This window comes from Galleria mellonella, unplaced genomic scaffold (assembly GCF_026898425.1).
Source record: "Galleria mellonella isolate WM207_F2 unplaced genomic scaffold, CSIRO_AGI_GalMel_v1 utg352, whole genome shotgun sequence".
NCBI classification, from domain to species: Eukaryota; Metazoa; Arthropoda; class Insecta; order Lepidoptera; family Pyralidae; genus Galleria; species Galleria mellonella.
The window spans coordinates 8,208,044-8,233,740 of record NW_026442084.1 but is presented as its reverse complement, the minus strand read 5'-3'; the positions used below and the strand labels follow the sequence as shown (position 1 = coordinate 8,233,740).

The window sequence follows — 25,697 nt, the reverse complement described above, 5'->3', positions numbered from 1 at the left end:
TAGTCCTGTTCATGTCTAATGCCGACGACAATTTTCCATTAGCGGATTTGCTATTTAAAAAAATTATGTGTATATTAAAAATACTCCTGACGACCTTCGTGCGCAGTGGTAGGCACGTTGCTTTACGTAAATGATATCACAAGTTCGATTCTTGGTCAGGTCAATTTTGGAAATGAATGCTTTTCTGATATGGTTGTTTGATTAAAATTGTTTTGTTTAATTCTGCTACTATTACCATATGTGTGTGACCAAATAACCAGTGATATGGCCTTCCACTTAGTTCAGTACAATTTACTGAATTGTCTTGGGTCTGGTGGTGTTGTCTGTTGTGCCCCTGAATGTTAGTAGCCTGGTTCCTAATTATAAGTATTATAGCTTTATTTTTCAATACTTTATAGGATTAATTTTCTCAATATTAATATATTTTTTTTTTGTATCCTTTGGTGTATGGTCCCTCATGGGCAAAAGCTCTTCGATACTCAGCAACATTCATTCAATTCTTTCCTGCCACTTCCATGATTTCGTCAACTCACCTTTTTCTTTGTCTTTCAACACATCTGACACTGATTATCTTAGCTTGAGGACCACACAACTGATGTAATTGTGCGGGACTGGGGGAAAAGAGATTGTTAGTAATGGAGACTGAGAATCCCATTGCTAGCAATATACCCAACCAGGTCGACCTCCTTACGATTCTCCCTGGAAACTATCATGGTTAATTCCTGATAAATTCATCATGATGGGCTAACTGGCCTGTTTTCACTCTCATCTATCACCATCCCTTCACTGGTGCTCCGCCAGCGTGTCCCGTTAGCGCAGGCGAGGTTACCTTACCATTTTCACAAAAAAAAAAAAATTGTGCCGGACTTACTGTTATTATTAATAATAAAAAGCGACTTCTCCAACCACTAAATGTTTAGTTATAGGTTTTTCTCATAATAATAGTAAACTACTTTAATATCCCCTACTTATGAGCGGTGTATGCCCAGCACTGGGATGTTAATGATTTGTTTTGATGAACATTGAAACAAACAATTAATATTCTAATTTGTTTACATTATCATTTACATGTAAGTTACATTCAGAATGATTTTTATTTGCCTTATCTAATAACTTCCAGACTTTATCAATATTATAATTAGTTGATGATTCAAATCTATTCAATAATATGATGCTTTCCTTTAACCTAAACTGGTGAGTCCATATCATTATTAATCATTGGCACTAATTAGTTTATTTTGTTAACAATCATCATCATCTTCCTACCCTTGTCCGAATTATTACTTGGGATGGGCGTAATAGAAAGAAAGAAACTTTATTTTACAGAAATATGCCAGTCACATATTAATTATAATAACAAAACTACACACAAAATATTTATATATAAATAATGAATATAAAATTAAAAAAGAAAGAAAAAACAATTTGTATTACAGTTTCATCCAAAATGAGTGTGTGTGCATGATTCGCAATACCTACAAAATGAGGTCGGTCATCTCTATACACGGTCTTTTCCACATTCACTTCCATTCTGGCCATATCATCTTTCACACAGTCCATCCATTTTGCTAGCAATATAGTCTATAATTCTTCATAGAGTCAACCTAGAAACATAATTAATTCCTGGAGAATTCAATAGGCTTTCTAATCAGGCTACATTCTAATTTATCACCACCCCTATTCTATTTTAATTTATACTCCACTAGCATAAAATATCAGCACAAGAGATTACAATGTCATATAATTCATTAAAAAAATCGGTCTTTTCAAATATATGAAATTTATGTACAGGAGTTCTCTATAATTTATATATTTCAATGTCTTCACTCCACACAGATTGTCTGGTAGAGAATTTGATTGGTAAATAAAGTACTAAGTAAACATATAAATAAATATATATAATTTTTTCATTACTATTATAAAAAACAATCAATATAAAAAAAAGTTTTAAGACTGGAATTAATATTATGATAGACCATTCAGTAACAGTATAACTGAGTACCTCTGTGTTACTTTACATAGCAACATGATGTTTTATGATAAAAAGTGCAATTTTATTTAAAATCACACAATCACAAATGGAAGATAACAGTTCTAATTAGATAAAAAATATTGGCTCTCGTGTATAGATGTGAATCAGTATCAAATGATTAGCAAAACAACAGTGTAGCAGACTGTATGAATCGAGTGCGAAACTGCTGTGGCGAGTGGCTGGTACTGGCGACTCACGCCTACCACAGCTCCGAGGTTTGTGCGTGTGTGTGCCTGCAACATGCACAACAGAAGTCGTCTGGCCGGTTCCACGATCTAACACCCACATGAAAATCATGCCATGGATGAACCATACCGACGCCTAATAATCATAAGAGAGAGAATTTTCGAAAGTTTTTCTCAGAAAACAAAGATTTTCCATGAATTTTTCCAATGGTGCGATGTATTCATTACATTTTCTTAACTGGAATCTGAGTTGAATATCTGAATTACAATTACAAGCTCATCTCAATTTCGAAAACACCTTTTAATGTATTTATATAGTGAAATACAAGAAAAGTACCTAACACAGGTGGATTCGTGACATAAATTGGAAGAAAAATAAATAATGTGAACGAAGTTGCATACCTTCATTGTCGTTGTTTCCTTTGGCACTGTACACCGAAGCCACCAAAACTCCGACGCACAAAACGCTCAAAAATCTCACAATCATTTTAACTGGTTAAATACCGGCACTGAGTTTACAGTTTTCTCGAAAATAACAAATTAAACACTCGACATAATCAAAACGATGACACTCGCGCTGCGGAGCAGCGATCAACCTTTCGCAAATGGCGGCGTATGACGGATGTGTTCATCGATTGCATTCGATTCTGCGCGTTCACGAAGTAAGTTCCGTTCGTTTCGTTTAGGTACAAGATTTACATTTTATACAAAACATGAAAAAAACAATGTTGCCATTATTATTATGACTTTCAGATCAAAAGCACTCGAATACATTTAATAGGTAGTTATAAAATATGTAATGTAAATTATATGTCCAAAAATAAAAAAAAATGAATAAAAAATGTTAGTAAAAACAAAAATTTTTTTTATATTTTATAAATATTTTTAGAAGTAGTACAAAATCGTTTAAGAATAAATTCCGATAAATTATTACATTCTCATTCATAAAAATTAAAACCTCCGGTAAATTTATTTAAGCTATAAATTTTTTATCACTTTCTTTTAACTTAGGAATTTAGAGCAAAAGAAAAAACAAAGCACTTCAATAGCTAAAATATGTTTATAGTTTGACGTTTTTATATGAATTTAAACTAAAAAAAAGGATAATAAAAACTTATAACATTTTAGAGACATACGATTGAAAGAATTTTAATTACACTACGTAACTAACAATTTTAATTTTACACTGTACTATGGACCTAAGCCGACAAAGATTGACTATTTAGGGATGTCACTATCTAAAAGAGTGATCAATACGAATAAAATAGGATTAAAAGTAATTTCTTGAAGTTTTCTTTGTTAAATGATTATTTTTAATTAATTAGAGTATAATCATCATCATCCTCTTCGTTATCATCACTACATAGTATATAACAAAGTAGCTGTCGCTGTCTATCCGTTCCTATATATGCTTAAATCTTTAAAACTATGCAACGGATTTTAAAGCGTATTTTTTTTTAATAAATAGAGTGATTCAAGAGGAAGCTTTATGTGTATAACACATACATAATATTGTAGAAAAACACTGATAAATTTAGAGGTTTCTAATGTGATGTCGTAAATAAACAATTTTTTTTGGGCTTACATTGCAAACGCTGGCCAAACCCCACGAGATAAATCAAAATAATGTACTACAGTATTGTATACCTTAGAAAGTTCAACAAAAAAGTTTGCGATGATACATGTCTATCTTTTAAGAATAACCCACAATAGTCATTATTTATCCTTTACATTTTACTGTAAAAAAATGGCTTATTTACGAAGTAATACAGCAATACAGCATTAATTTTTATCCAATTAACCTTAAATACATTGTCTATCTAATACAGATCAATACGGCCCTTTACAGCATGTAATTTAAATGAATATTCCCGAAGATATTACAGATTTAAAATGTAGGGACATAATGGTGTGGCGGTACCGGCTCGGCCGGCGGCCCGTGTCTATAAATAGCACGTCGAAGGCCGTGATTCGACCTATAACACTTTGTCATGTTTGTATTGTTTAATGACAAAAAAGCTGTAAATGAGATTATAAGATCATTCTGTAGTAAGTAGGTATATTTAGTATCAGCATTGCACCTGTGCAAAGCCGGGGCGGGTCACTAGTTTGAAATAAAAAAAAAAGAGAGAAAATAAGCTTATTCGTCATTTATATGTTTATATTTATTTGTATATGAATTTTTTCGTTTAAATATTTTACTAGCTTTTTGATCGCTACTTTGTACGCGTAGACTTCAGAAGTAGAAAAATCGACGAAATATACCACTTCTAGACAGCACACAAAAAAAAAACATAGATCCATTTTTAAGTTAGACCTTCAGAAATACAACTGTGAAAACCGCACCTAATGGGGTACAGTAGTGCTTGTTTGATTCCGGAACTAACATACAGACAAACAACCAATTTATTTATTTAAATTTAACTTATCTAAATTATTTTGGTATTTATTAGACTGCTCAAATAATTTTTTCTCGAATATCTTCCATTTAGTTACAATTTTATTATAGTAATATGTTACAAACTCTTTTGTAGTTGGTGTTTTTATAATACTTTATGGCTCCTTTTTTATTATAACTTTCAATGTTCGACGTTTCATTTTAGTAGCAGTTTACAATAGTAGTATGTACATATATCTTGGTGATTAGTTTGTTTGTGGTACTACCACAAATAAACTAATATGTGGTAATAGCAAAAAAATAATTTGGGATGCATAAGTAAAATTTTTTCTTTTACATACTGTAACTTCAACTATTCCAGTGATGATAATTTCAGTGACATTATGCAGGGGATTTTTTAATCAGTATTCAATTTTATGGTATCATTATTTATCACTTATAGAGTAGGTACATAAAAAAATAAAATTTAAGTATGTAAATATACTGCATAGATACTCTACGATAAATACAAATCCGCAAATGCAAGTTTGCGGGAGCGTGAATTTTACGCAACAAATAAAAAAAAAGGTACATAGCCGTTTTATGAACCAATATTTTTTTCTAAGTAGTATTGAGGTGGTAAATAAGCATACGACCCACCTAATGGTAAGCTGCATATATAGCCTATGAACGCCTCCAATACCAGAAATATTACGCGTGCATTGTCGACCCCGAAGAAACTTATCCCTTTTTTGTAAAACCCCATGCTGTAGTCTTTTGAAATGAATGAATGCTATTAGAGTGAGAAAACGGTGTGCAGGTAGAGGGAAATCATGCCGGACAACAAAATAATCGGCTAGTGGGTTGAAGGATAGCGCCCCTTATCTTTCTTTGTTTTGAGTTTGGGATCGTATACGCATTCCTTTTAATTAAAGTTAAATTTATACATCGATTTGTTTCTTTTTTAAGTGCACGTGAGCTTACGTCATAATGCACTTACATCTTGAATACTATGAGGTGTTGTGTATCTACATTTTAAGCGGTAAAAATTTGAACGCTGCCCAAAGACGATGCCAAGATAAACGCGGTATACTCCCAGAGTATACCGCGTTTACAAATCAGGGTATAATACAACCAACAGTACCTAGGCGTAGAAAAATTTTAGCTGCTAATCAACGGTTATTAGATTATAATTAATTTACAATGCCAGGATATGCTCAACGATTGACAGACCAACATTGGTGGTAGAAATTGAAGATGAATTTTTTATATTTTTCAAACAGAAACTCTCACGTTAAAAGGAAAAAGACGTAATTATTCATGTAAGATGTCATAATTTTCATTAATTAAGTAACTTAATGCATTTATTGAATTTACACTCAAAGAACAAGTACTTTTTGCATTTTGACGGTCCTAAATCCTTAAAAGGATAAATGGAAAATTTGCAATTTATGTATGATATAATTTAAGGGGAAATAAATTAAGACAAATTGTGCAGCGTAAGTACTTACTTATGCTCATTATGCGCGTTGTCTGTAAAATTTAAAAACTGCAATACAATATTTTTAAGACAATTTCCTTGTCATATATTTTAGTACATATAAACGTTACTTAAATAATAAATGAAGCTTTTTTTTTGTGAAAGATAACAATATGAGAATTTGGATACTGATTAAAAAAATCCTATAGCTGATCTTAGTCTGATATCATGTTTTGAATTCTCCATTGTAAATTGTCTGATTTGATTTATTAATTTATTTTGAAAATGCCTAATTAAAATAATACTTTTACGAAAAATATACGTAACGTATATTTCTTTTTATGATCCTTGTTCTTAATAATATTTTTTGTATAGCTTTGTGTCAGTTGAATTTGTAAGAAGAGAAAAGATACTGTTGTTTTAAAAGTGTTCTATTCGTTGCATTAACATATCGTTACAGTGTATTATGTAACAGGAAAATCTTTTTGCGTTTATTAGTATTTAATTACATTTTTACTTCAGAAACATAAATTGTTTTATCTTCGTAAACGCTAAGCATTAAAATTATTCTATTTTTAAACGTGGCAACTCTAGTTTCGAAAGTTCAATTTCGCATGGCGGACGTATAGGAGGACTCTGTTATTTGTTGGTGATAATTTTAATAAATTACTTATTTTGGTTCCCTATGGAAAGACTACTTCTGTTGCTGTTATTTCTTTGTGGACGTGCATTGTTTATTCCTTAATATTAGATGATGCTAAAGTGTTGTTTATAGTTGCAATTGTGAGAACTGCATAGTTTTTCTTAAAAATGGGAAAATGTGACGAAGCTAATGTCGAAGTTAGCATGGGGGACTCGGCGTCCCCCATGAAACCTGATAATTTCACGTTTACCGTGCCGCCAGAGGCTCCCGTCTTTGAGCCGACGCCAGAGGAGTTCCTAGACCCTCTGGCATACATTAGTAAAATAAGACCAATCGCCGAGAAGTCGGGAATATGCAAGATAAAACCACCTGCTGTGAGTACTTCTCTTTGTCTTTGATAAGTGTTTTCATAGTTTTTATGCAAATTAATACCATATTCACCAGATAATTATGTTGTAATGTAAAAAGTAATAGTTTTATAACCTTTTTTCATTCGCAAACTATTAGTGATGCAACCATATTACCTCGTTTTGTTCTCTTGCGTGTTATCTAAAGTAAAATATTTGAGTTTTATCTTTTAGAATACGTGTCAGGGTACCCTCTGAGCGTTCATTATGCATAAAAGTGCAACGTAATATATATGTACACTGTTGCAATATTGTTTAAACAGTCTGGTTGCCATTTTGTTCGTGGCCTCCTGCCTACGATAGTTTAGATAAAAAAAGAACTGTCGCGAGTTTTTGTCGTAACTAACTGTAATACCCACTGTGGCAACTGAATCTAGTCAAAATTCTGTAAAATGAACATGTTGGCTGGCTAATCTTGATTTTTTTTTACCTACATAGGTATTTGAAACATGATTCAACAATTTGCTTTCTTAATGACTGTAAAAACCAACTTGGGGCTACAATCTGAACATCCCTTAAATCTATTTAAGAATCTGTGCCCACTAATTATCATTACAATTACCTTTGAAAGTGGTCTTTTCCAATTTTTACTTTGTCATTACAAATGACCTCATAACTGATTGTTTCTACAAAATATGTTTTTTTTCTTTATGAATAAACCTTATTTTACTATAATAATAATGTAATATTTAGGCAGATTGGGATTAATGATTTTTATCTTGCACACTTCCCTTTCAAGATATAGTAAAAGTTTCATCCATATTTTTTTATTAAAATAATGACTAAATTATTTCAATGAATTATGGCAAAATCAAATCTTAAATCTACACATTACCAGCAAAAATATGGCCAGAGCACTAATAGAGTCTTAATTCTTCTACTTATATACTATTATATTCTATTTCTCAATGTAACTTACTGGGTTTGAGAATACATTAATTATTGTAACAGTAAATGTGTAAAACGTCAAAGTCTATAATATGATTTACACACATTTTGTATCCAATTACTTACTAGTTCTCAACTGACTAACTTCTTGTATCTTTATTAATATTATAAATGTAAAAATGACTTTATTTGTTACCTCATGGTGTTTTAATAACCTTATATAAAAACTATTTGGGATGAAAAAAGCCAAACAATACAATTTATCCTAGTTTACCAACATATGTTGATTACTCAGATGACGTCAGGGTAAAAGCTAGTCTGTAATATATCATAAAGGGTTGCTCAGGTCCATCATCTTATTTTCCATACTCCCATTAAGTGTTAATTAAGTTTGTTAACTAACTTAGTTGATCATTATGTAGTAACTGAATTATCTAGGTCACCATCTCTTTTGTTGTCATTCACTTTTGTTTTTCCTCTTAATATTCATTCTGTACTTAGTTGAAAGTGTTCATACTGTAAATAAATTTTATTTTATACCACTGGGGTGGTAAACAAGCATATAACCCATCTGATGGTTAGAGATTTTTGTAGTAATCCATAATACACTTTTCTTAATTATGATTTTATTTATATGTGGTCAATTGTTAAGTATTTATATAAATAGTAAAAAAATCGTATTGTCCTTCATAATATAAATTTATCTAGATATAATATTCTACATAAAACTAGTATTTTTTTTATGGATGATAATTGAATGGTGACCCTGCCTGCGCTAATGGTATACACTGGCGGGGCACCAGTGAGGGACGATAGATGAGGATGAAGGTCAGTTAGCCCATCGTGATGAATACATCTAGAAATTAGCACTATGGTTTCCAATGTGAACCGCATGGAGGTCGACCTGGTAGGGTTAGCCACCTTTCTATCAGAAAGGTGGCTAACCTCCCCATTACTAACAATCCCTTCCCCCCCATAAAACTAGTATTATACACTAAATACAGCCAGCCAGTAGTTAGGTTTACATCACTATTTTCTTTTTCTAGCTCTAATGAGTTTTGCTTTGTTCTATTAGTTGCTTGTTACAACATCTTAAAGACTGAAAGAAATTAAAAGAGAAATGATGCCTCAGTATAGAGCCTATTGTATGCTTATTTAATTCTGTTTAAATAGGTGGTACGTTCTTGTTAATATTACAAACACAAACATAAATGTCACTACGATTTGTGTAAAGTGGATATTTTAACTGCAGAAATCATTAAAATCAATTGAATAATTAGATATCCCTAATATTTATTTTTTAGTATTTATTGTGAAAGTTGTCCCAATAAGTATTAAACATTGTAATAATGAGTTAACTGAACTTTTCTCTCTTTATACTGACACAATACTTATTTATAATTATGAGTAATTTTAAAGTTTTATTATAAACCAGCGACATGTCCCGGGCGTCACACAGGTGGTCATTTTTAACATTTCCCTTCACTGCTCTGTTCCTATTGATCGTAGCGTGATGAAAAGTATACTATAACCTGCTCAGGAGTATGAAGAATAATTGTACCAAGTTTCGTTAAAATCCGTCGAGTAGTTTTTGTTTCTATAACGAACAGACAGACAGACAAAAAAAATTTTACTGATTGCATTTTTGACATCAGTATCGATCACTAATCACCTGCTGATAGTTATTTTGGAAATATATGACATTACAGAATTGACCTCTCTACAGATTTATTATAAGTATAGATAATTGATACATACATGACTATATTTGTCAGCGCCATCTAGTTTTACACTAAGTGGATTTTGTACTAGATATATGAATGTTTTATTCAGTTGGTGAAATACTCTGATAGATTTTACATTTTCATATAAATTTAACATTGATTGAATTTACCCTTTATTGGAATAAAAACTATAGTGCATATTCATAGTCATATGTAGTTTCGTGTTTTTTAATGTGTGATAATGGAATGGTAACCCCACCTGTGCTATTGGGATACGCTGGCGGGGCACCAGTGAGAGATAATAGGTGAGGATTAGAGACAAGTTAATTAGCTCATCGTGACAAATTCCACTTGAATAAACCACTACGCCATCCAAGAGGAGAAGATAGAGTGATTGCTAGCAATGGGTCAATTAGACTCCTATTGTTTTGTGTTGTATAATTAAGTACTGTTTCTATATGCTTAGTTTCTTGTTATAAATATGTTAAAAAAATCTCTTTGGCTAAAGTACCAAAGGGCAGACTTTGAGCAAAATTCATCTACATTGGTGTCTGTATCACTCATGTTTTCCCCATGAAGTAAATGTGTTTGCATGTATGTGTTTCAATTTAAAGTTTACCCGTCACTTGTCAATGACTATTGTCATATACCATGTACCATGAGGTATCATGGGTGTCATCTTCTGTGATGTTCATGGTAATGTTCATGTCTATTGACAATGGTTGCCACTTTCCATTAGATAGGTCAACAAACATGATTGTCCTTCTAAGGTTATATTAAAATCTGGTCTCTAATTAATTCCTATTTTTCTAAAAATATTATAAGTAACCACATTACATTTAATGGTTAAGTTAATTTTGACTGTGGACACAGTAAATATAATAATTATTTATTTATTTCTTAATTAGTACAAATATGTGTACATGGCGGACTTAATGCTAAAATCATTCTCTCCCAGTCAACCATAGGGAAGTGTCAGAATACTTGAATGCGGTACTACTAATTATTGATATACATACATACTAAAATTACATATGTAAACAAATAGATATATATATATATAAATAAAAAATGACATATACTATATTATACACGAAATTGAGAATAATATAAAGCACTTACTGCTCGGATAAAGATAAAAAGTGAGTGTGAATGTGTTTTTTGAAAGATGGTTTAGTCGGTAGTCTTTTAATGGCATCAGGAAGCGTGTTCCAGAGTCGTGAAGAATGTAGGAGAGAAGAGTTTTATAATTATAATTTCTATTTTCCAGCATTGGCAGCCTCCATTTGCAGTGGACGTGGACAAGTTACGATTCACACCTCGGATACAAAGGTTGAACGAATTAGAGGTGAGTATAGAAGTTTATTTTTTATCAATAATTATACAGGAGGGTTTGTTTTCTTCGAATGATAATTTATTTGTGCCTTATCTAAGTTTATATAGTTTATACGGCGTAAAATATAATTGCTATCCTTTCAAAGGAGTAACATATTATATCAATGATACTGACTATAAATGACATGAGTCTTGATTCAAATATTGACCAATGTCTCTTTGGGAACAATTTTCATTAAGATAATGGTTTCGATTTAATTGTGTGTGTAGAATTCTAGTTCCATAGCATTAACTAAATGGAGATTAGGAAATTTAACTGATTATTAATGATTCTTTTAAATAATTGTTCCAGTTAGAAACAGCATTTTATTTTTTTTTATTTAATTTTTCTTTGTACCTTTATCAAATGTAATTATTTCAGATTTTTCGCTCCACAAATTCCGGAGATAAGGGGAGGGGAATGGTATTTTTTTTTTGACGTTTTTTCATCATAAATCGAAAAATACTCGTCATTAATATTCTATCTTAGAATATACTAATGAAGCTTTCTCATTTGATATCTCATTTCGATTATTCAATAACCTTCACGTCAACACATTTACATTTTGGGCTCTTTTGTAAAAGAAAAAATATTATATATATATATATATATATATATTTATATATAATATATATACTATCGTGAGTCATACTGTATTGTAATTATTTATATCGGCTTCACTCATGGTTGTGTTTTGAGCGATGAACAGCACGCTGGTCGCGTAGTGCTGCTCGCAACAGCCGTGAGCTGCGCTCATGAATAAGGTCTGCTATTAAATTTGAAACTATTCAAGTATTGCCATATTTAAGTGTGAGTTAAGTCATTATAAGTGATTACAATGAAAATTTCTTTTTGTTCGAAATTTAAATTCGTAATATATTTTTTACAATGTGTTTTTAACTACAAAATATACAAAAACATAAAACCAAGTTTAGGTGCCATGGACACATCGTGTTACCGTGTTATTCTATTATGAACATGGTGATATTTCATGTCTATAAGCTATGGTTGTCACTTTCAATTAAAAGGCCGGCAACACACTTGCAACGCCGTTAGTGTTGTGGGTGATCATGGGCGGCGGTAGTCACTTACCACCAGGTGAGCCGCATGTTCGTTTGCCCCCCGTGTTGTAAAACAAAGTGGGCTATTTTCTCTCTCTCATTCGTCCATTTCTGGGGAAACTTGGCTTCTCCTTCGGAAGTGTACCATCTATTTGATATGATTATGTTTGAATGTTTGCAGGCTATAACACGAGTGAAATTAAATTTTCTGGATCAAATTATCAAGTTTTGGGAGTTACAAGGGTCTGTACTCAAGATACCGACGGTGGAACGGAAGCCACTCGATCTGTATGCCTTACATAAAATAGTCAGAGAAGCTGGTATGTATTGTAAAATTATTAGTTTTTCTTATTAATATTGAAAATGTGTGACTTTCTTTATATTTTTTTTATACCAACTATAGTGGTAAACATGCATACGGCCCGTCTGATGGTAAACGGTGTTGTCGTAGCCTACGGACGCCTGTAATACCAGGGATGTCACACGCGCGTTGGTGACCTTTAAGAAACCTCTTAAAGAATTCCATACTGTATCTCTAGTGGTTTAAAGACTCTACCAATTGTCATGGGATACATGTAGCATTTGGTATGGAGAAGGAGGATGGATGGATTTTAACGAAACTTGGTACAACTATTCTTCATACTCCTGGGCAGGTTGTAGTATACTTTCATCATGCTACGATCAATAGGAGCAGACAATAGTATATAATAGAAGAAGAGAATAGAATAGTGAAATGAACTGTTAAAAATGTCCACCCGTGCGACGCCGGGACGGGCCGCTAGTTTAATAATAAACATTAATTCATCATCGTCATATCAGCCTTTAACTGTCCACTGCTGGACATAAGCCTCCCCCCTTGTGGGGGTTTTGCCAGTAGTTGTCACGTTTGGCAGACGGAATAGTAACCGCAGTTAGGCTTTGGAGATGTTTTAAGAGGGACGCTGCTGCCCATCCCTCACTCTCCCTTAGTCGTTTCTTACATCCACGGAAAAGGAAGGGATGGCCTATTCTATGCCGTGTAGAGTTAATTACATAATATTAAAATAATATTCTTTATTTTACACAAAATATAATGTTAACCACAATTCATTTAAAACATAATGTACAAAGGCGAGCTTATCTCTAATAAGAGATTTCTTCCAGCAAACCTTTTCATGTAAATTGTATGTATTAGTTAAAATATGAAAGAATATCATTCAATTATTTCATTAAAGTTGCGAGTAATTAGTGTTTTATTGTAATTCTCTTTTTTTTATACAAACAAGCATACGGCTCACCTGATGGTAAGCGGTTACCGTAGTCTATGAACGCCTGCAATACCAGAGGTATTACGCGCGCGTTGCCGACCCAGAAGAAACCTGTTTACCCCCCATTTGAAGAGCCCCATGCTGTAGTCTCTTGGGAAAACCTCGGCAGGGAGCTCATTCCGTAACCTGAGTGTTCGTGGGAGGGAACATCTCTGAAACCGCGCTGTACGCGACCATTTTTTTGTTCACTATTTGTTTGTTGATGGAACTTAATTATATTAATTGTATAATATTAATTAAATTACTTGTACATAGTTCCACTGTTTTTATAATTAAACTGTATTAATTATCGACGAGGCAACCGGTTGTGTGTGTACATTACAAAGACAGAATTATGTACACATGTTGCTGTCAACACTCTTAACCAGTCTAAAGTACTATTGACTAGCAAAAGTAGTTAAAAGCACTTTTGACTGAACCGGTTGGTCAAAAGTGGTTTTGACTGCAAATTATTGGTTATTAGTACTTTTAACTGCAAATTTGCGTTTTCTTTTTTTTTTGGGTGAAAATGGTATGGTAACCCCGCCTGCGCTAACGGGATACGCTGGCGGAGCACCAGTGAAGGGTGATTGATGAGAATGAAAACAGGCCAATTAGCCCATCATGATGAATTCATCAGGAATTAACCATGATAGTTTCCAGGGAGAACCGCGAGGTGGGCGACCTGGTTGGCTATATTGCTAGCAATGGGATTCTCAGTTTCCATTACTAACAATCCCTTTCCCCCCGCAAATTTGCGGTTAGGTTAGGTTAGAAGTACTTTTAACTGTTCTTTTAGCCGAAAGTATTATAGACTAAAGCATACGGACAAAAGTAATTTCGACTGATTTTGCTAGTCAATAGTAGTTTTGACTGATTAAGAGTTTTGACTGCAACACATACATATGTTTTAGTAAATAATATCGTAATATATAATCGAGATATGTTTATGTTGCCATTTTAACCACAAAGTTATCTCGTTGCCTGTCCCACTTATGATTGACTTTCATAGCTTGTTGTTTAAACGGACGCGCGACCTTTTTGAACTATCAAGCAAAGGATATTGGGGTACTGTTTTGATTCGGGGGGAAAGGGATTGTTTGACAGGATATACAGGATAACTTGACAGGATATGTTGCTAGTAATGGGGATATTCGACCCCATTACTAGCAACATATCCTGTCATGTTGACCACCACGTGGTCATAGATGCGTCGATTTTGTTTGGAAGTTGCATGTTTTCTTATGTGACGCCTCACACTCTAATAGTTCGCGTTGACTGCTTGCAGTTATTTATTTATTCGGAAAATATAACAGACGACGATTGGTTTTTTTTATACAACTTAGAATGCCAAACAAGCTGACGGCCCATCTGATGGAAAGTGGTAACCGTCGCCTATAGACATGAGCAGTACCATAGACATAACAGTACACACACATACTGTTTCGCCCATGATACCCCCCATGCGTTGCCATTCCTGAGGACTCGGGTGTTATTCCTCTGTACCCTGTAAATCCACGCCATATCCCACCCTTTAAACCGAAACACAGCCATGCAAATACAACTGCTTCACGGTTGAAACACGAATGGGACAGAGGTGGCCAAGCAATCGACTTTTGTTTTGTCTCCCTCTGGTGATGTGTATAGAACATATGATTGATAAGAAGTGTTAATACAACATTTAGAAAATGTAGTTTAATCAAATGTAATAATCCCGCCATCGACAGAGAACTCATCCTTTCACGTTAGAACCTAAATGGTCGCGTACAATGCTGTTTTAAAGATGTTTTCGCCCGCGAACACTTAGTCTTTCTTTTTAATGGGTGAAAATGAAATAGTAACCCCGTTCGCGCTATCGGTATAAACCGACGGGGCATTAGTGAAAGATGATAGGTGAGAATGGATGCAGGTCAGTTGGCCCACCATGATGGATTCGACAAAAATTAAACATGATGGTTTCCAGGGGAACTGCGTGGAGGTCGATCTGAGAGGGTATATTGCTATGGCTATTAGACCCCATTACTTAACAATCCCTTTCCCTCCGAAACACTTGCTGTATAGTGAGCTCCCTGAGTTGTCATAGAGACTACAGTGTGTAGTTCTTTAAAATGGATGCGCTAAGGTTTCTTATGGGTTAGCAATGCGCATATAACACCGTTAGTGTTACAGGCGTCCGTAGGCTATAGTGACCGTTTACCATGAGACGGGCTGTAAAAATGAGAACTGTTAAAATAGTTGAAACGGTTAAATGTGAAATTTTATATTTATATATTTCAAATATATATGTATAATTAATAAAATACAGTTATATGTATAAAGATTCAAGTGGCATTAATTATGTTATTATAATAGTATTTTAGACCAGCAAATTATGTTATTACTAGCGGCCCGTCCCGGCTTCGCACGGGTAGACATTTATACAACATTTTAAAAAGTGGTCATTGTGACATAACGATAATAGTTGGACATATAGTGGCGCGAAGTTTTTTGTAGTTATTGATATTTTCTTCAATATTGTAGAACATACTTTTGTTCTATCACCAATAGTTTCCGCAGCGCACGCGACTAAAGATATTTTATAGCATTTTTTTACACCTTGACTTAAGTTACTTAAAATTTTGTAAGGACCCATAATCTTTTCTAGCAATAAATATAGCCTATGGTACTCAGGGTGAATGTAGCTTTCTAATGGTGAAAGAATTTTTAAAATCGGCATAGTAGTTTTTGTGTTTATTCATTACAAACTAACACACAAAAATACAAATCTTTCCTCTTTATAATATTAGTGTAGATGTAGATTTACCATTTATCTTTAAAGATGTTAGTATCACGCATTCCGTTGTTAATCTCCAGGTGGCTTCGAAGTGTGTTCAGCAGATCGGAAATGGTCGAAGATAGCGCGGCGCATGGGCCACCCGCAGGGCAAGGGCATTGGTTCCATACTGAAAAGCCACTACGAGAGGATATTGTACCCTTACGACGTGTTCAAGAGCAGCGGTGTTGTCGGTGACAACAAGGAGACTGTAAGTTGCCATACCCCGTATCTTACAGATTTTTTTAATGGGTGAAAATGGAATGGGACTATATTTCATATTGTTTTCAACCGACTTCAAACAGGAGATTCCGTACCTCCAAAAGAAAAATAGGAACCCTTATAGGATCACTTCGTTGTCCGTCTGTCCGTCTGTCAAGACCCTTTTCCTTAGGAACGCGTGGAGGTATCAATTTGAAATTAATATCATATACTCAGATCTGCAATTTCTTAAAGCAGTGAAAAAATCAAGCTTCTAAATCAACGAAATCAAAAGATATGGCCGTTTAGGTTAGGCCGTATATTGACATTCGCAAAGGAAATCAAAACCTATAGGGTATTTTCCGTTGGTCTAGAATCATCAAATTTGGTAAGAAGCAATGTCATGTAGCACAAGTAAAGGGGAAAATCCGAAAACCGTAAATTTGTAGTTATTTAATAAAAAAATAAATAAATAAACTTGATGATTTTGTAACGAATCCTCGCTGCGCGGGTCCGACTCGCACTTGACCGGATATCTTTTATGTCGTTTACCTCATAACTCCGTCAATTGTAAACCGATTTGGAAAATTATTTTTTTTATCTAATAGGATATGTTTACAGATTCTTCCCATTGAAATTTTATCAAAATCGGTTCAGTATTTCAGTTTTGAAATCAAAATACTTATATTGCCACAATTAATTAGTTTTTGCTTTGTGGAACACCATATTTGATATATATTGTACCTGAAGACTTAAGTATATAGAAGAACAAGGAATATTGTTCATATATTTTACAGAAAAAATGAATATTTCTATGTATATATCTATTTATATGATCTCTCTTTTTTCAAACCTTTTTCTTCGCCTTTCTCTTTCAATCTAATTATATATTCTTTTGACACGCCCCTCTGTCGCTCAGGATTCACTGAATACTCCTCAGAAAATCGAAGTGAAACGGGAACAGACCCCGGAGAAGGGCACAACCAACGGCCGCAACCGGTCAGCCACCAAGTGCCCGCCCGCCGCGGCCGCGACCCCGCCCCCGGCGCGCCGCTACAAGACGTCGGAGCCCGAGCCGCAGGCTGAGGGCAGCCACACGGAGGGCGCACTGGCCGGCGCTGAAGACGAAAAGAAAAATGTCATGAAGACACCTATCAAGGAGGAGAATTTGGAAACTAGGAGAAGTAAGTTTGCCAATCGATCAATCAATAATTCTTTGATATGGTTTACGTCAAATAATCTAGTACTTAATTAAAAAAAAAAAACATATCAGATTTTCCATATCCAATGCTAAGCAAGTGAATACTGCTGTTAGAATAGACCACCAGGATTTATACTTTGTAGATAAAACCACTTTTCTTGGCATAGTACTTGGATTATAAGTTGCAATGGGGCTCCCATATATTTGAATTGGCCAGCAGGCTGAGTTCAGCTGTTAGAAAAATCCGACAAAAATTAACGTGTGATAATGGAATGGTATAGCTGTGTAGGTCCTGGTATAGAACAGCTCACCCCTTTCCTTTCCCGTGGGTGTCTTAAGAGGCGACTAAGGGAGTTTAGTCGTCGAGGGATGGGCAGCAGCGTCCCTCTTAAAACATCATTTAAAGTCAAACTGCAGTTACTAATCTGCCTGTCAAGCATGACAACTATTGGCAACTGGTGTCAGTCTCCCTCTAAGACCAAGGGATTAACATAGGAGTGATAAAATTGTCAATTTACAGCAGGCCAGTGTATAGAAAATGTATACGGCCGTATAACCCCACCAAATTCAGATACAACCCGCTCGCATACTTACTACATAAACTGTGTCGAATATATAATCTAGTAACGTAAAAGTTGTCATTGACAAATAATTGACATATCAAACATTTTCTATACACTAGCCTGCTATGAATTGAGATACATAGCAACTGATAGTGTGTCATATACTTTTTACTAATTATATTTGCATAAGAAGAAAGGAGGCAACCATATGATTTGCAACTTTTGTTTTATCATTCCTTGTATGTAATTCGTTGCTGCTAGGTGTCGGTATAAAGCATAACTATAAATATTGATGTGTGTGTGGTGTGCGTGTGCGTGTGCGTGTGCGTGTGCGCGTGCGCGTGCGCAGGCCCCCGCGAGAACAAGTGGATGTCGGCGGCGGGCAGCTGCGGCGCGCGCAGCCGCGGCTCGCGGGCCACGCGGTCGTCGCGGCTGCGCGAGCACCGCCTGTCCAACATGACCGTGTCCGTCGCGCCCGCGCCCGCCGCGGCCGCCGCCGGCGCCGCGCGCCACGACGACCCGGTCAGTACTGCACCTCGTAGGCTCTGCTCCCCTATTGCTTCAATATTCATTTTTACAACATTGTAGTACCATTTCTCTTTATATACATATATACAAGCTGACGGCCCACCTGATGGAAAGTATATATATATATATATATATATATATATATATATATATATATATACAAGCTGACGACTCACCTGATGGAAAGTGGTAACCGTTTCCTATAGACATGAGCAGTACCATGGACATAACAGAGTATACTGTTTCGCCCATGATACCCCTCATGCATTGCCATTCCTGAGGAAGTGTTATTCCTCCTTATCTAGTAAATTTACACCATATCCCACCCTTCAAACCGAAACACAGCCATGCAAACACAACTACTTCACGGTTGAAACACGAATGAGGCAGAGGTACCCAAGCAATCGACTTTTGTACAAAGTCTCCCTCTGGTATTATTATTATTATTATTTATTTATTTAATAAATAAAAAACAAATTAATAAATAAATTATTATTTATTAATTTGCCATGCCTGCGTCTGCGTGCGCGTGCAGCTGGCGAAGTACATGTGCCACGTGTGCGGCCGCGGTGACATCGAGGAGCAGATGCTGCTGTGCGACGGCTGCGACGACTCGTACCACACGTTCTGCCTCGTGCCGCCGCTCGCCGACGTGCCCAAGGGCGACTGGCGGTGCCCCGTCTGCATCGCCGAGGAGGTCAGTTGCATATTATATATCACGTCTCTATATTTTAGAAATAATAGAATTTCATCGTGCCTCCGATCAAACTGTTTATAATTACTCCTCTCCATCCAAGGGTTGCCTGGAAGAGATCGCTCTTAGCGATAAGGTCGTCCATTGTTTTCTCATTGTGATTATTTCTTGTTATTGTTTATATTTATAATAAGTTCACTATTGTAATCTTTTGGAGGAAACAATAAGGAGTATCTGTCTATCTATTTTTTATGGTTAACTAGTGATCCGCCCCGTCTTCGTACGTGTAAATAGATAGAACTGTCACCATCAATGCCGTATACTGTCCACAGCTGAATATAAGTCTTCTCCTATTGGGGGGGTTTTGCCAGTACTTGTCATACTTGGTTGGGGGTTTTTTTTTTATGCGTGAAAATGGCATGGTTAACCCGCCTGCGCTGGGGGGAAAGGGATTGTTAGTAATGGAGACTGAGAATCCTATTGCTAGCAATATACCCAACCAGGGCGACCTCCTCGCGGTTCTCCCTGGAAACTATCATAATAACATTCCTGATGAATTCATCACGATGGGCTAACTGGCCTGTTTTCATTCTCATCTATCACCCTTCACTGGTGCTCCGCCAGCGTATCCAGTTAGCGCAGGCGGGGTTACCATACCATTTTCACTCATCAAAAAAAAAAAAAAAACCCGCCTGCACTATCGGTATACCACTAGCGGGGTACCAGTGAGTGGTCATAGGCGAGGATGAAAAGGCAGGTCAGTTAGCCCATTTTGACGAATTCAATGATAAATTGGTCACGATAGTTTTAGGGGGAACTGCGTGGAGGTCGACTGAACAGGTTGGTCAAAAGTGCCTTTGACTGAAAATTATTGGTTATTAGTACTTTTAACTGCAAATTTGCGGTTAGCTTAGAAGTATTTTTAACTGTTATTTTAGTCGAAAGTAAAAAGACTAAAAGCATGTGGACAAAAATACTTTTGTCTGATTTTGCTAGTAAATAGTACTTTTGACTGGTTAAGAGTTTTGACTGAAACATAGACATTCTAGCAAAATAATTTAATTTAATTTCATCGGCGCTTTGTATGAAAAACAGTCGTGCCCGTTTCAACGGCTGTCCCGTACCAGTCAGTTGTAGAGGGCGCATCGGTCGTCGTCTAACGTAGGCGGTATGTATCGAAACGAATCGATCAACATCAGTCCAGCATTTCTTTCTACGCCCACTAATACGATCTGAAACCAAGTTATATTTCATATCATTAATGCAAATGTGGATGGATGGAGGTACCGCTACTGTTGATCATAGTTGATCATGGGAACTGCATGTGTTGTTAAGTTTTTTTTTTTGGTATGTTTTAAAATGGTATGGTATGGCCTGCGCTAACGGGATACGCTGGCGGAGCACCAGTGAAGGGTGGCCAGTTAGCCCGTCATGATGAATTCATCGGGAATTAACCATGATAGTTTCCAGGGAGAATCGCGAGGAGGTCGACCTGGTTGGGTATATTGCTAGCAATAAGATTCTCAGTCCCCATTACTAACAATCCCTTTCCCCCCACATGTGTTGCTGAGTTTTCTGTTTGTTTTTGAAGGATAAGTAAAGCGAACGCACCCATACCCTTTAGTTTACCATCATTTTTTTTTTCTTTTAATACTGATTAAAGGAAATAAATACTATTAGATACATTTCTAGCCTTTTACGTCTCAGCATAGAGTAAGCCACTTCTTTTCCCGTGGGTCTCGTAAGAGGTGACTAAGGGAGCCTATAGTGGAGGGATAGGCAGCAGCGTCCCTCTTGAAACATCACCAAAATCTTAACTACTGTTGCCAACTCGTCTGGCACTAGGGGCCCACAATAAATGCGGCGCTGATTTAGCTAGACAACGAATCCAAACTTACCGAACACGAGTGACACGTCGGTCTAGGCCAGGCGAACCTTATGGCCGACCAGCCGGGCGTCAATCCCGCCAACATGGCGCCGTAATGCGTCCTGCCCTGCTCGTTTATTAGTATGGTTACGAAGTGCAGCCCTCTCTCTATGTAAACGTTCACTTCGACTACACCGCCAGTTTTTATATCAAAAGCTATAGTTGCTATACAGCTCACTGCAGGAACTGATCCTCTGGAAGGTGTCAAGTGCATGTTGCTGGCTTCGTTTGGTGTTTCTACAGAGGTTGAGTCGTAACTCTGCAATGTCCAAACGCTATCGGCGTCCAAACATATTGGATGGTCCAATATTAATCCAACAAGTCCATTTTCAAAATTATACGTGATGCAATCGTCTATTTGTCCTATATGTTGTGTGCTGGTCGACTCGGTACTCGTGTATGTCGTCTCAGCGTCGGTCGTGACGATTTCCTCGTATATTGTGCATTTTTCACTACTCATTGTTTTAGGTATATATCTAAACGAGTCAATTAATAACATAGCATTGGCGTCGTCTGTTTCAGCTAAAAGAATTATCTGCCACAAAGAAAGATGTATAAATGTATCTCTGTTCAATTAAAATTAATAGTCCTAGATGTGTGCACAGTGCCATCTAGTTTAAACAGTAAGTAACTAAGCAGGGTCAATATTATTACTCCAAGTCTTTTTCAGGGGGAGGAGATAGGAGAAAGATCGTTACTAATGGGGGCTATGTTCTCCGTATTGCTGTATACCCTGTCAGGTCGACGTTGACGCGGTTCCCTCTGGGAACCATCGTGCTGAATTATTGTCAAATTCGTGGCAATGGGCCAACTCCCCTGACTTCATCTTCGCCTATCATCTCTCACTGGTGTAAGACCCCATTACTAATAATCCTCCTGGTATACTACCATCAGGCATTAAGTTCAGAAAGTATGTGCAAAAGAGTTAATAAAATTAAACCTAATACTTACATAACCAAAGTTACATGTTTGCCACAAAGGGAATTGTATTGATATCCAGTCTGTGGAGTCTTTTTCAGGGGCATATCTCTCGATGTTTGCTATTCTATTGTCCTCAGTCAGGGTTAGTATTGAGAGGGTGCTGCCCACTGTCATATAAGCGTTCACCTCGACTGTGCCACCTTCACTCATGTGAATAGCAAAAGTGCATATACAGGCGTATTCCGCCGCTAAGAAATCTGGTGCTATGTATTTATTGCTCGATGGGTGAGGTCTAGCTATTGGAATAGACTCGTAGCTCCCCAAAGTCCATTTGCCATTATAATTGGCACATATCTCGTGGTCTAGAATGAAATTGTCCAGTCCATTTTCGAAATCGTACGTGACACAGCTGTCGTCAGTGGTCAGTGGTGGTGGTGGTGGTTGGGTAGGTGTTGGCAATGGTAAATAAACTGAGCATTGCTCCCAATCCAATGTAGGGCCTTTGTAACGAATTGAGTCGAGTAACATCACGCTATTGTCCGACACTGATCCCAGTAGTACAAACTGTAAAATTATTTATTTATTTATTCTTTATTGAGCACATTGCAAAAAATGATTCTTACTCTTTGGTACATTCTCTCCCAGTCAATCTATTAATAATATTGAATATCTACTGAAAAAGTTAGCCACCCCTTCCTTTCCTGTGAGTGTCGTAAGACTCGACAAAGGAAGGGCGAGGGACCACCAGCAGCGTCCCCCCTAAAACATCTCCAAAGCTTAACTGCGGTTGCCAATTTGCCTGGCGAGCGTGGCAACTACTGGCAAAACCTCCCAAGATGGAGGCTTAATGAAAGACCTCAAGAAAATTAGACTTATTAACTTTTTTGAAGTCAATTATGGCTTCTGTTCTAACAAAAAGTTTCTTTGCCCTGCCTTGGCTACATGGGTCTAGCTATGGCCCTGGTACAGTAGTTTTTGAGTTTATCCGTTACAAACAAAATCAAATATTTCCTTCAAATATAAAGATAATTACACCAATAAATTACACACAAATTAAGAATCTTAACCAGAGAGGGATTTTGTACAAAAGTTGTTTGCTTGGGCACTCGTGTGTCTGTCCCATTCGTGTTTCTACCGTGAAGCAGTTTTATTTGCGTAGCTGTGTTTCGGTTTGGAGGGTGGATATTGCAGTGAATTTATAAAGTACAGAGGAATAACACCTGAGTCCTCAGGAATGGCAACGCATGGGGGGTATCATGGTGGAAACAGTATACTCTGTTATGTCCATGGTACTTGCTCATGTCTATAAGCGACAGTTACCACTTTCCATCAGGTGGACCGTCAGCTTGTTTGCCATTCTAAGTTGCATAAAACATACCTTTTAATTGGATGACTATAATTGCTTTTTTTTTTTTTTTGCAATGATATCCCCGCCTGCGCTATCGGTATGGGCAGATTTTTTCGCGCAGCCGTTTTAATGGATGATAATGGAATGGTAACCCCGCTCACTAACGATATACGCTGTCGGTTAACACATCGTGATGGAAAGGCAGGCACATCGATATCGTGATGAATACATGGATTCAGCACGATGGTTTCCAGGGACCACGTGGAGGTCGACCTGACAGAGTATATTGCTAGAGATGGGACTAATAGTTACTAACAATCCCATCGTGTGGCCGTTTATGCTATATTTATATAATGTTATAGAGTTACAAATATAAAATAAAATAGAAATATTTATTTACGTATTCAATAGGCTCGAGATATTGTTTTTTTTTACCATTTTAATTAAATTATAAAATGTAGTTAAAATTATGTAATTACCTGACAAGAAGTACACGGTCGAGTTATGGGCAATGTATACGTTATCCATTCAAATTTATCCTCGTCGAACACATGACTCTGGCTCACGGAGTTCTCTGGTGTGACCACCAGTAACGTCATTGTATTCTCGCCAATACCCATATACAGGTTCAGTCTGATGCTACCATCCATGGCCATACTGAATGGATCCGTCGTGGCTATACAGGTTTGGGGTGGCGACGGTGTCACATACACTGTGCCTGGTCCGCTCATAGGGGGTACAGATGTGGTGTTGTATGTACCCAGTGACCAGCTGTCCAGACCTTTACATCTTGGATGCTCCGTCGTAAACCCAGCGAGGCCATCCTCAAAATTGTACCTTATACACTGATCCCCCGCCACATATGTATAGACTAATAGAAATACAAAATTAATTTGCAATCCGCTCATAATCTTTGCGTGTATCAACTAAAAAGAAACACTGTTTTTTAAATACACAATTGGGACTTTACGCGATGTAAAACTACAGGTATAGTACCTTAATACCTGCTTCGTCGTTGCGACCACGACGTGGTGCAATCCACAATAATGCGTCGGCAATAAAGAAGCAGGCCCTCTAGACAAGTGGCGAGCGAATTTGTCGATGGAACTGATATCGCTGACGAGCCCGTGAATTGGAATGAGTCATCTGACGTTGCTATTTAATTTTATCTCACGGATTCGATTAAAAATCGATTAATTCGCTTGCCACTTGTCTAGAGGGCCAGGTATGTAGGTACTGTTTACTTGCAAAAGCTTTTACATCGTTTTAAGTTCCGATTGTGTGTTTAAAATGTGAAACAATGTGAAAGTTTAATTATTAAAATCACTGTGTTGCACCTATGTTTATTATGTGACCACCGCGCTATTACTGGGTGCATGAGTAAACGGTTTTTTTTTATCAGTACACAATAATATTTAATTTCCGGTCCATATCTTATCCGTGAAATATTTAATTTTAAGTATAAATCCACTAAAACATGCATCATTATCGGAAGAATGTTGATATCTGAACTGATTTATGGCATTGACATTCCATTCGCAGACTGGATCAAAGTTGGCGGAATAATATAATCCTGATTTTAATAACTTTCCTGTTCTTATCTGCAGTCTTTTTCAGAAATGTAATCAGATATTTTTATGCGATTATTATTGTATTTATATATACATATATGTAACTACTAGATAACTAAGGGAGGGTGAGGGATGGGTAGCAGCGTCTCTTATAAAACATCTCTAAAGCCTAACTGCGGTTGCAAATCCACCTGTAAAGCGTGGCGACTACTGGGAAAACCCCCCAAAGGGGAGGCTTGAGTTCAGCAGTGGATAGTTAAAGGCTGTTGTGATGATGAAGATTTTTTTTTTTTATTTTCGCTACTTATTTCTACCAGTGATAGGAGTTTTAAGATGTTCCTAGCAGTGATATTTTTATCATCCCAAGATATAGTGTATTTTTCAAAGAAAATCAAATATATTTTTTTTAATGGATGATAATAAAATGGTAACCCCGCCTACGCTATCGGTATACACCGGCGGGGCACCAGTGA

General features: G+C 36.3%; 3 protein-coding genes across 4 annotated transcripts in view; 1 reads left to right on the top strand and 2 right to left on the bottom strand.

Moving 5' to 3' along the window:
* LOC113519465 (calsyntenin-1) overlaps nt 1-2,860 on the bottom strand; it is a 272,008-nt gene extending 269,148 nt beyond the window's left edge. The window contains 1 exon segment of the mRNA XM_052897052.1: nt 2,620-2,860. Coding sequence (XP_052753012.1) covers nt 2,620-2,704 — 85 coding nt within the window. The 5' untranslated portion in view covers nt 2,705-2,860.
* Nucleotides 2,861-6,668: 3,808 nt separating this feature from the next.
* LOC113514764 (lysine-specific demethylase lid-like) overlaps nt 6,669-25,697 on the top strand; it is a 50,212-nt gene continuing 31,183 nt past the window's right edge. The window contains exons 1-7 of the mRNA XM_052897165.1: nt 6,669-7,091; nt 11,007-11,084; nt 12,354-12,492; nt 16,312-16,481; nt 17,412-17,655; nt 18,585-18,757; nt 19,299-19,460. Coding sequence (XP_052753125.1) covers nt 6,885-7,091; nt 11,007-11,084; nt 12,354-12,492; nt 16,312-16,481; nt 17,412-17,655; nt 18,585-18,757; nt 19,299-19,460 — 1,173 coding nt within the window. The 5' untranslated portion in view covers nt 6,669-6,884. The remainder of the gene's footprint in view (nt 7,092-11,006; nt 11,085-12,353; nt 12,493-16,311; nt 16,482-17,411; nt 17,656-18,584; nt 18,758-19,298; nt 19,461-25,697) is intronic.
* Nucleotides 19,305-24,884, bottom strand: LOC113510310 (uncharacterized). 2 transcript variants are annotated; one of them, XM_052897164.1, is made up of 5 exons: nt 24,133-24,884; nt 22,336-22,869; nt 21,356-21,919; nt 20,582-20,689; nt 19,305-19,444 (listed from the first exon to the last, which is right to left on the bottom strand). In XM_052897164.1, exons 1-4 carry the CDS (start codon nt 24,559-24,561, stop codon nt 20,585-20,587), a joined length of 1,632 nt encoding a protein of 543 aa, XP_052753124.1. In that variant the 5' UTR covers nt 24,562-24,884; the 3' UTR covers nt 19,305-19,444; nt 20,582-20,584. The 2 variants fall into 2 exon arrangements, with proteins under 2 accessions (XP_052753124.1, XP_052753123.1); XM_052897163.1 differs by lacking the exon at nt 19,305-19,444 and having other exon boundaries at nt 20,501-20,689.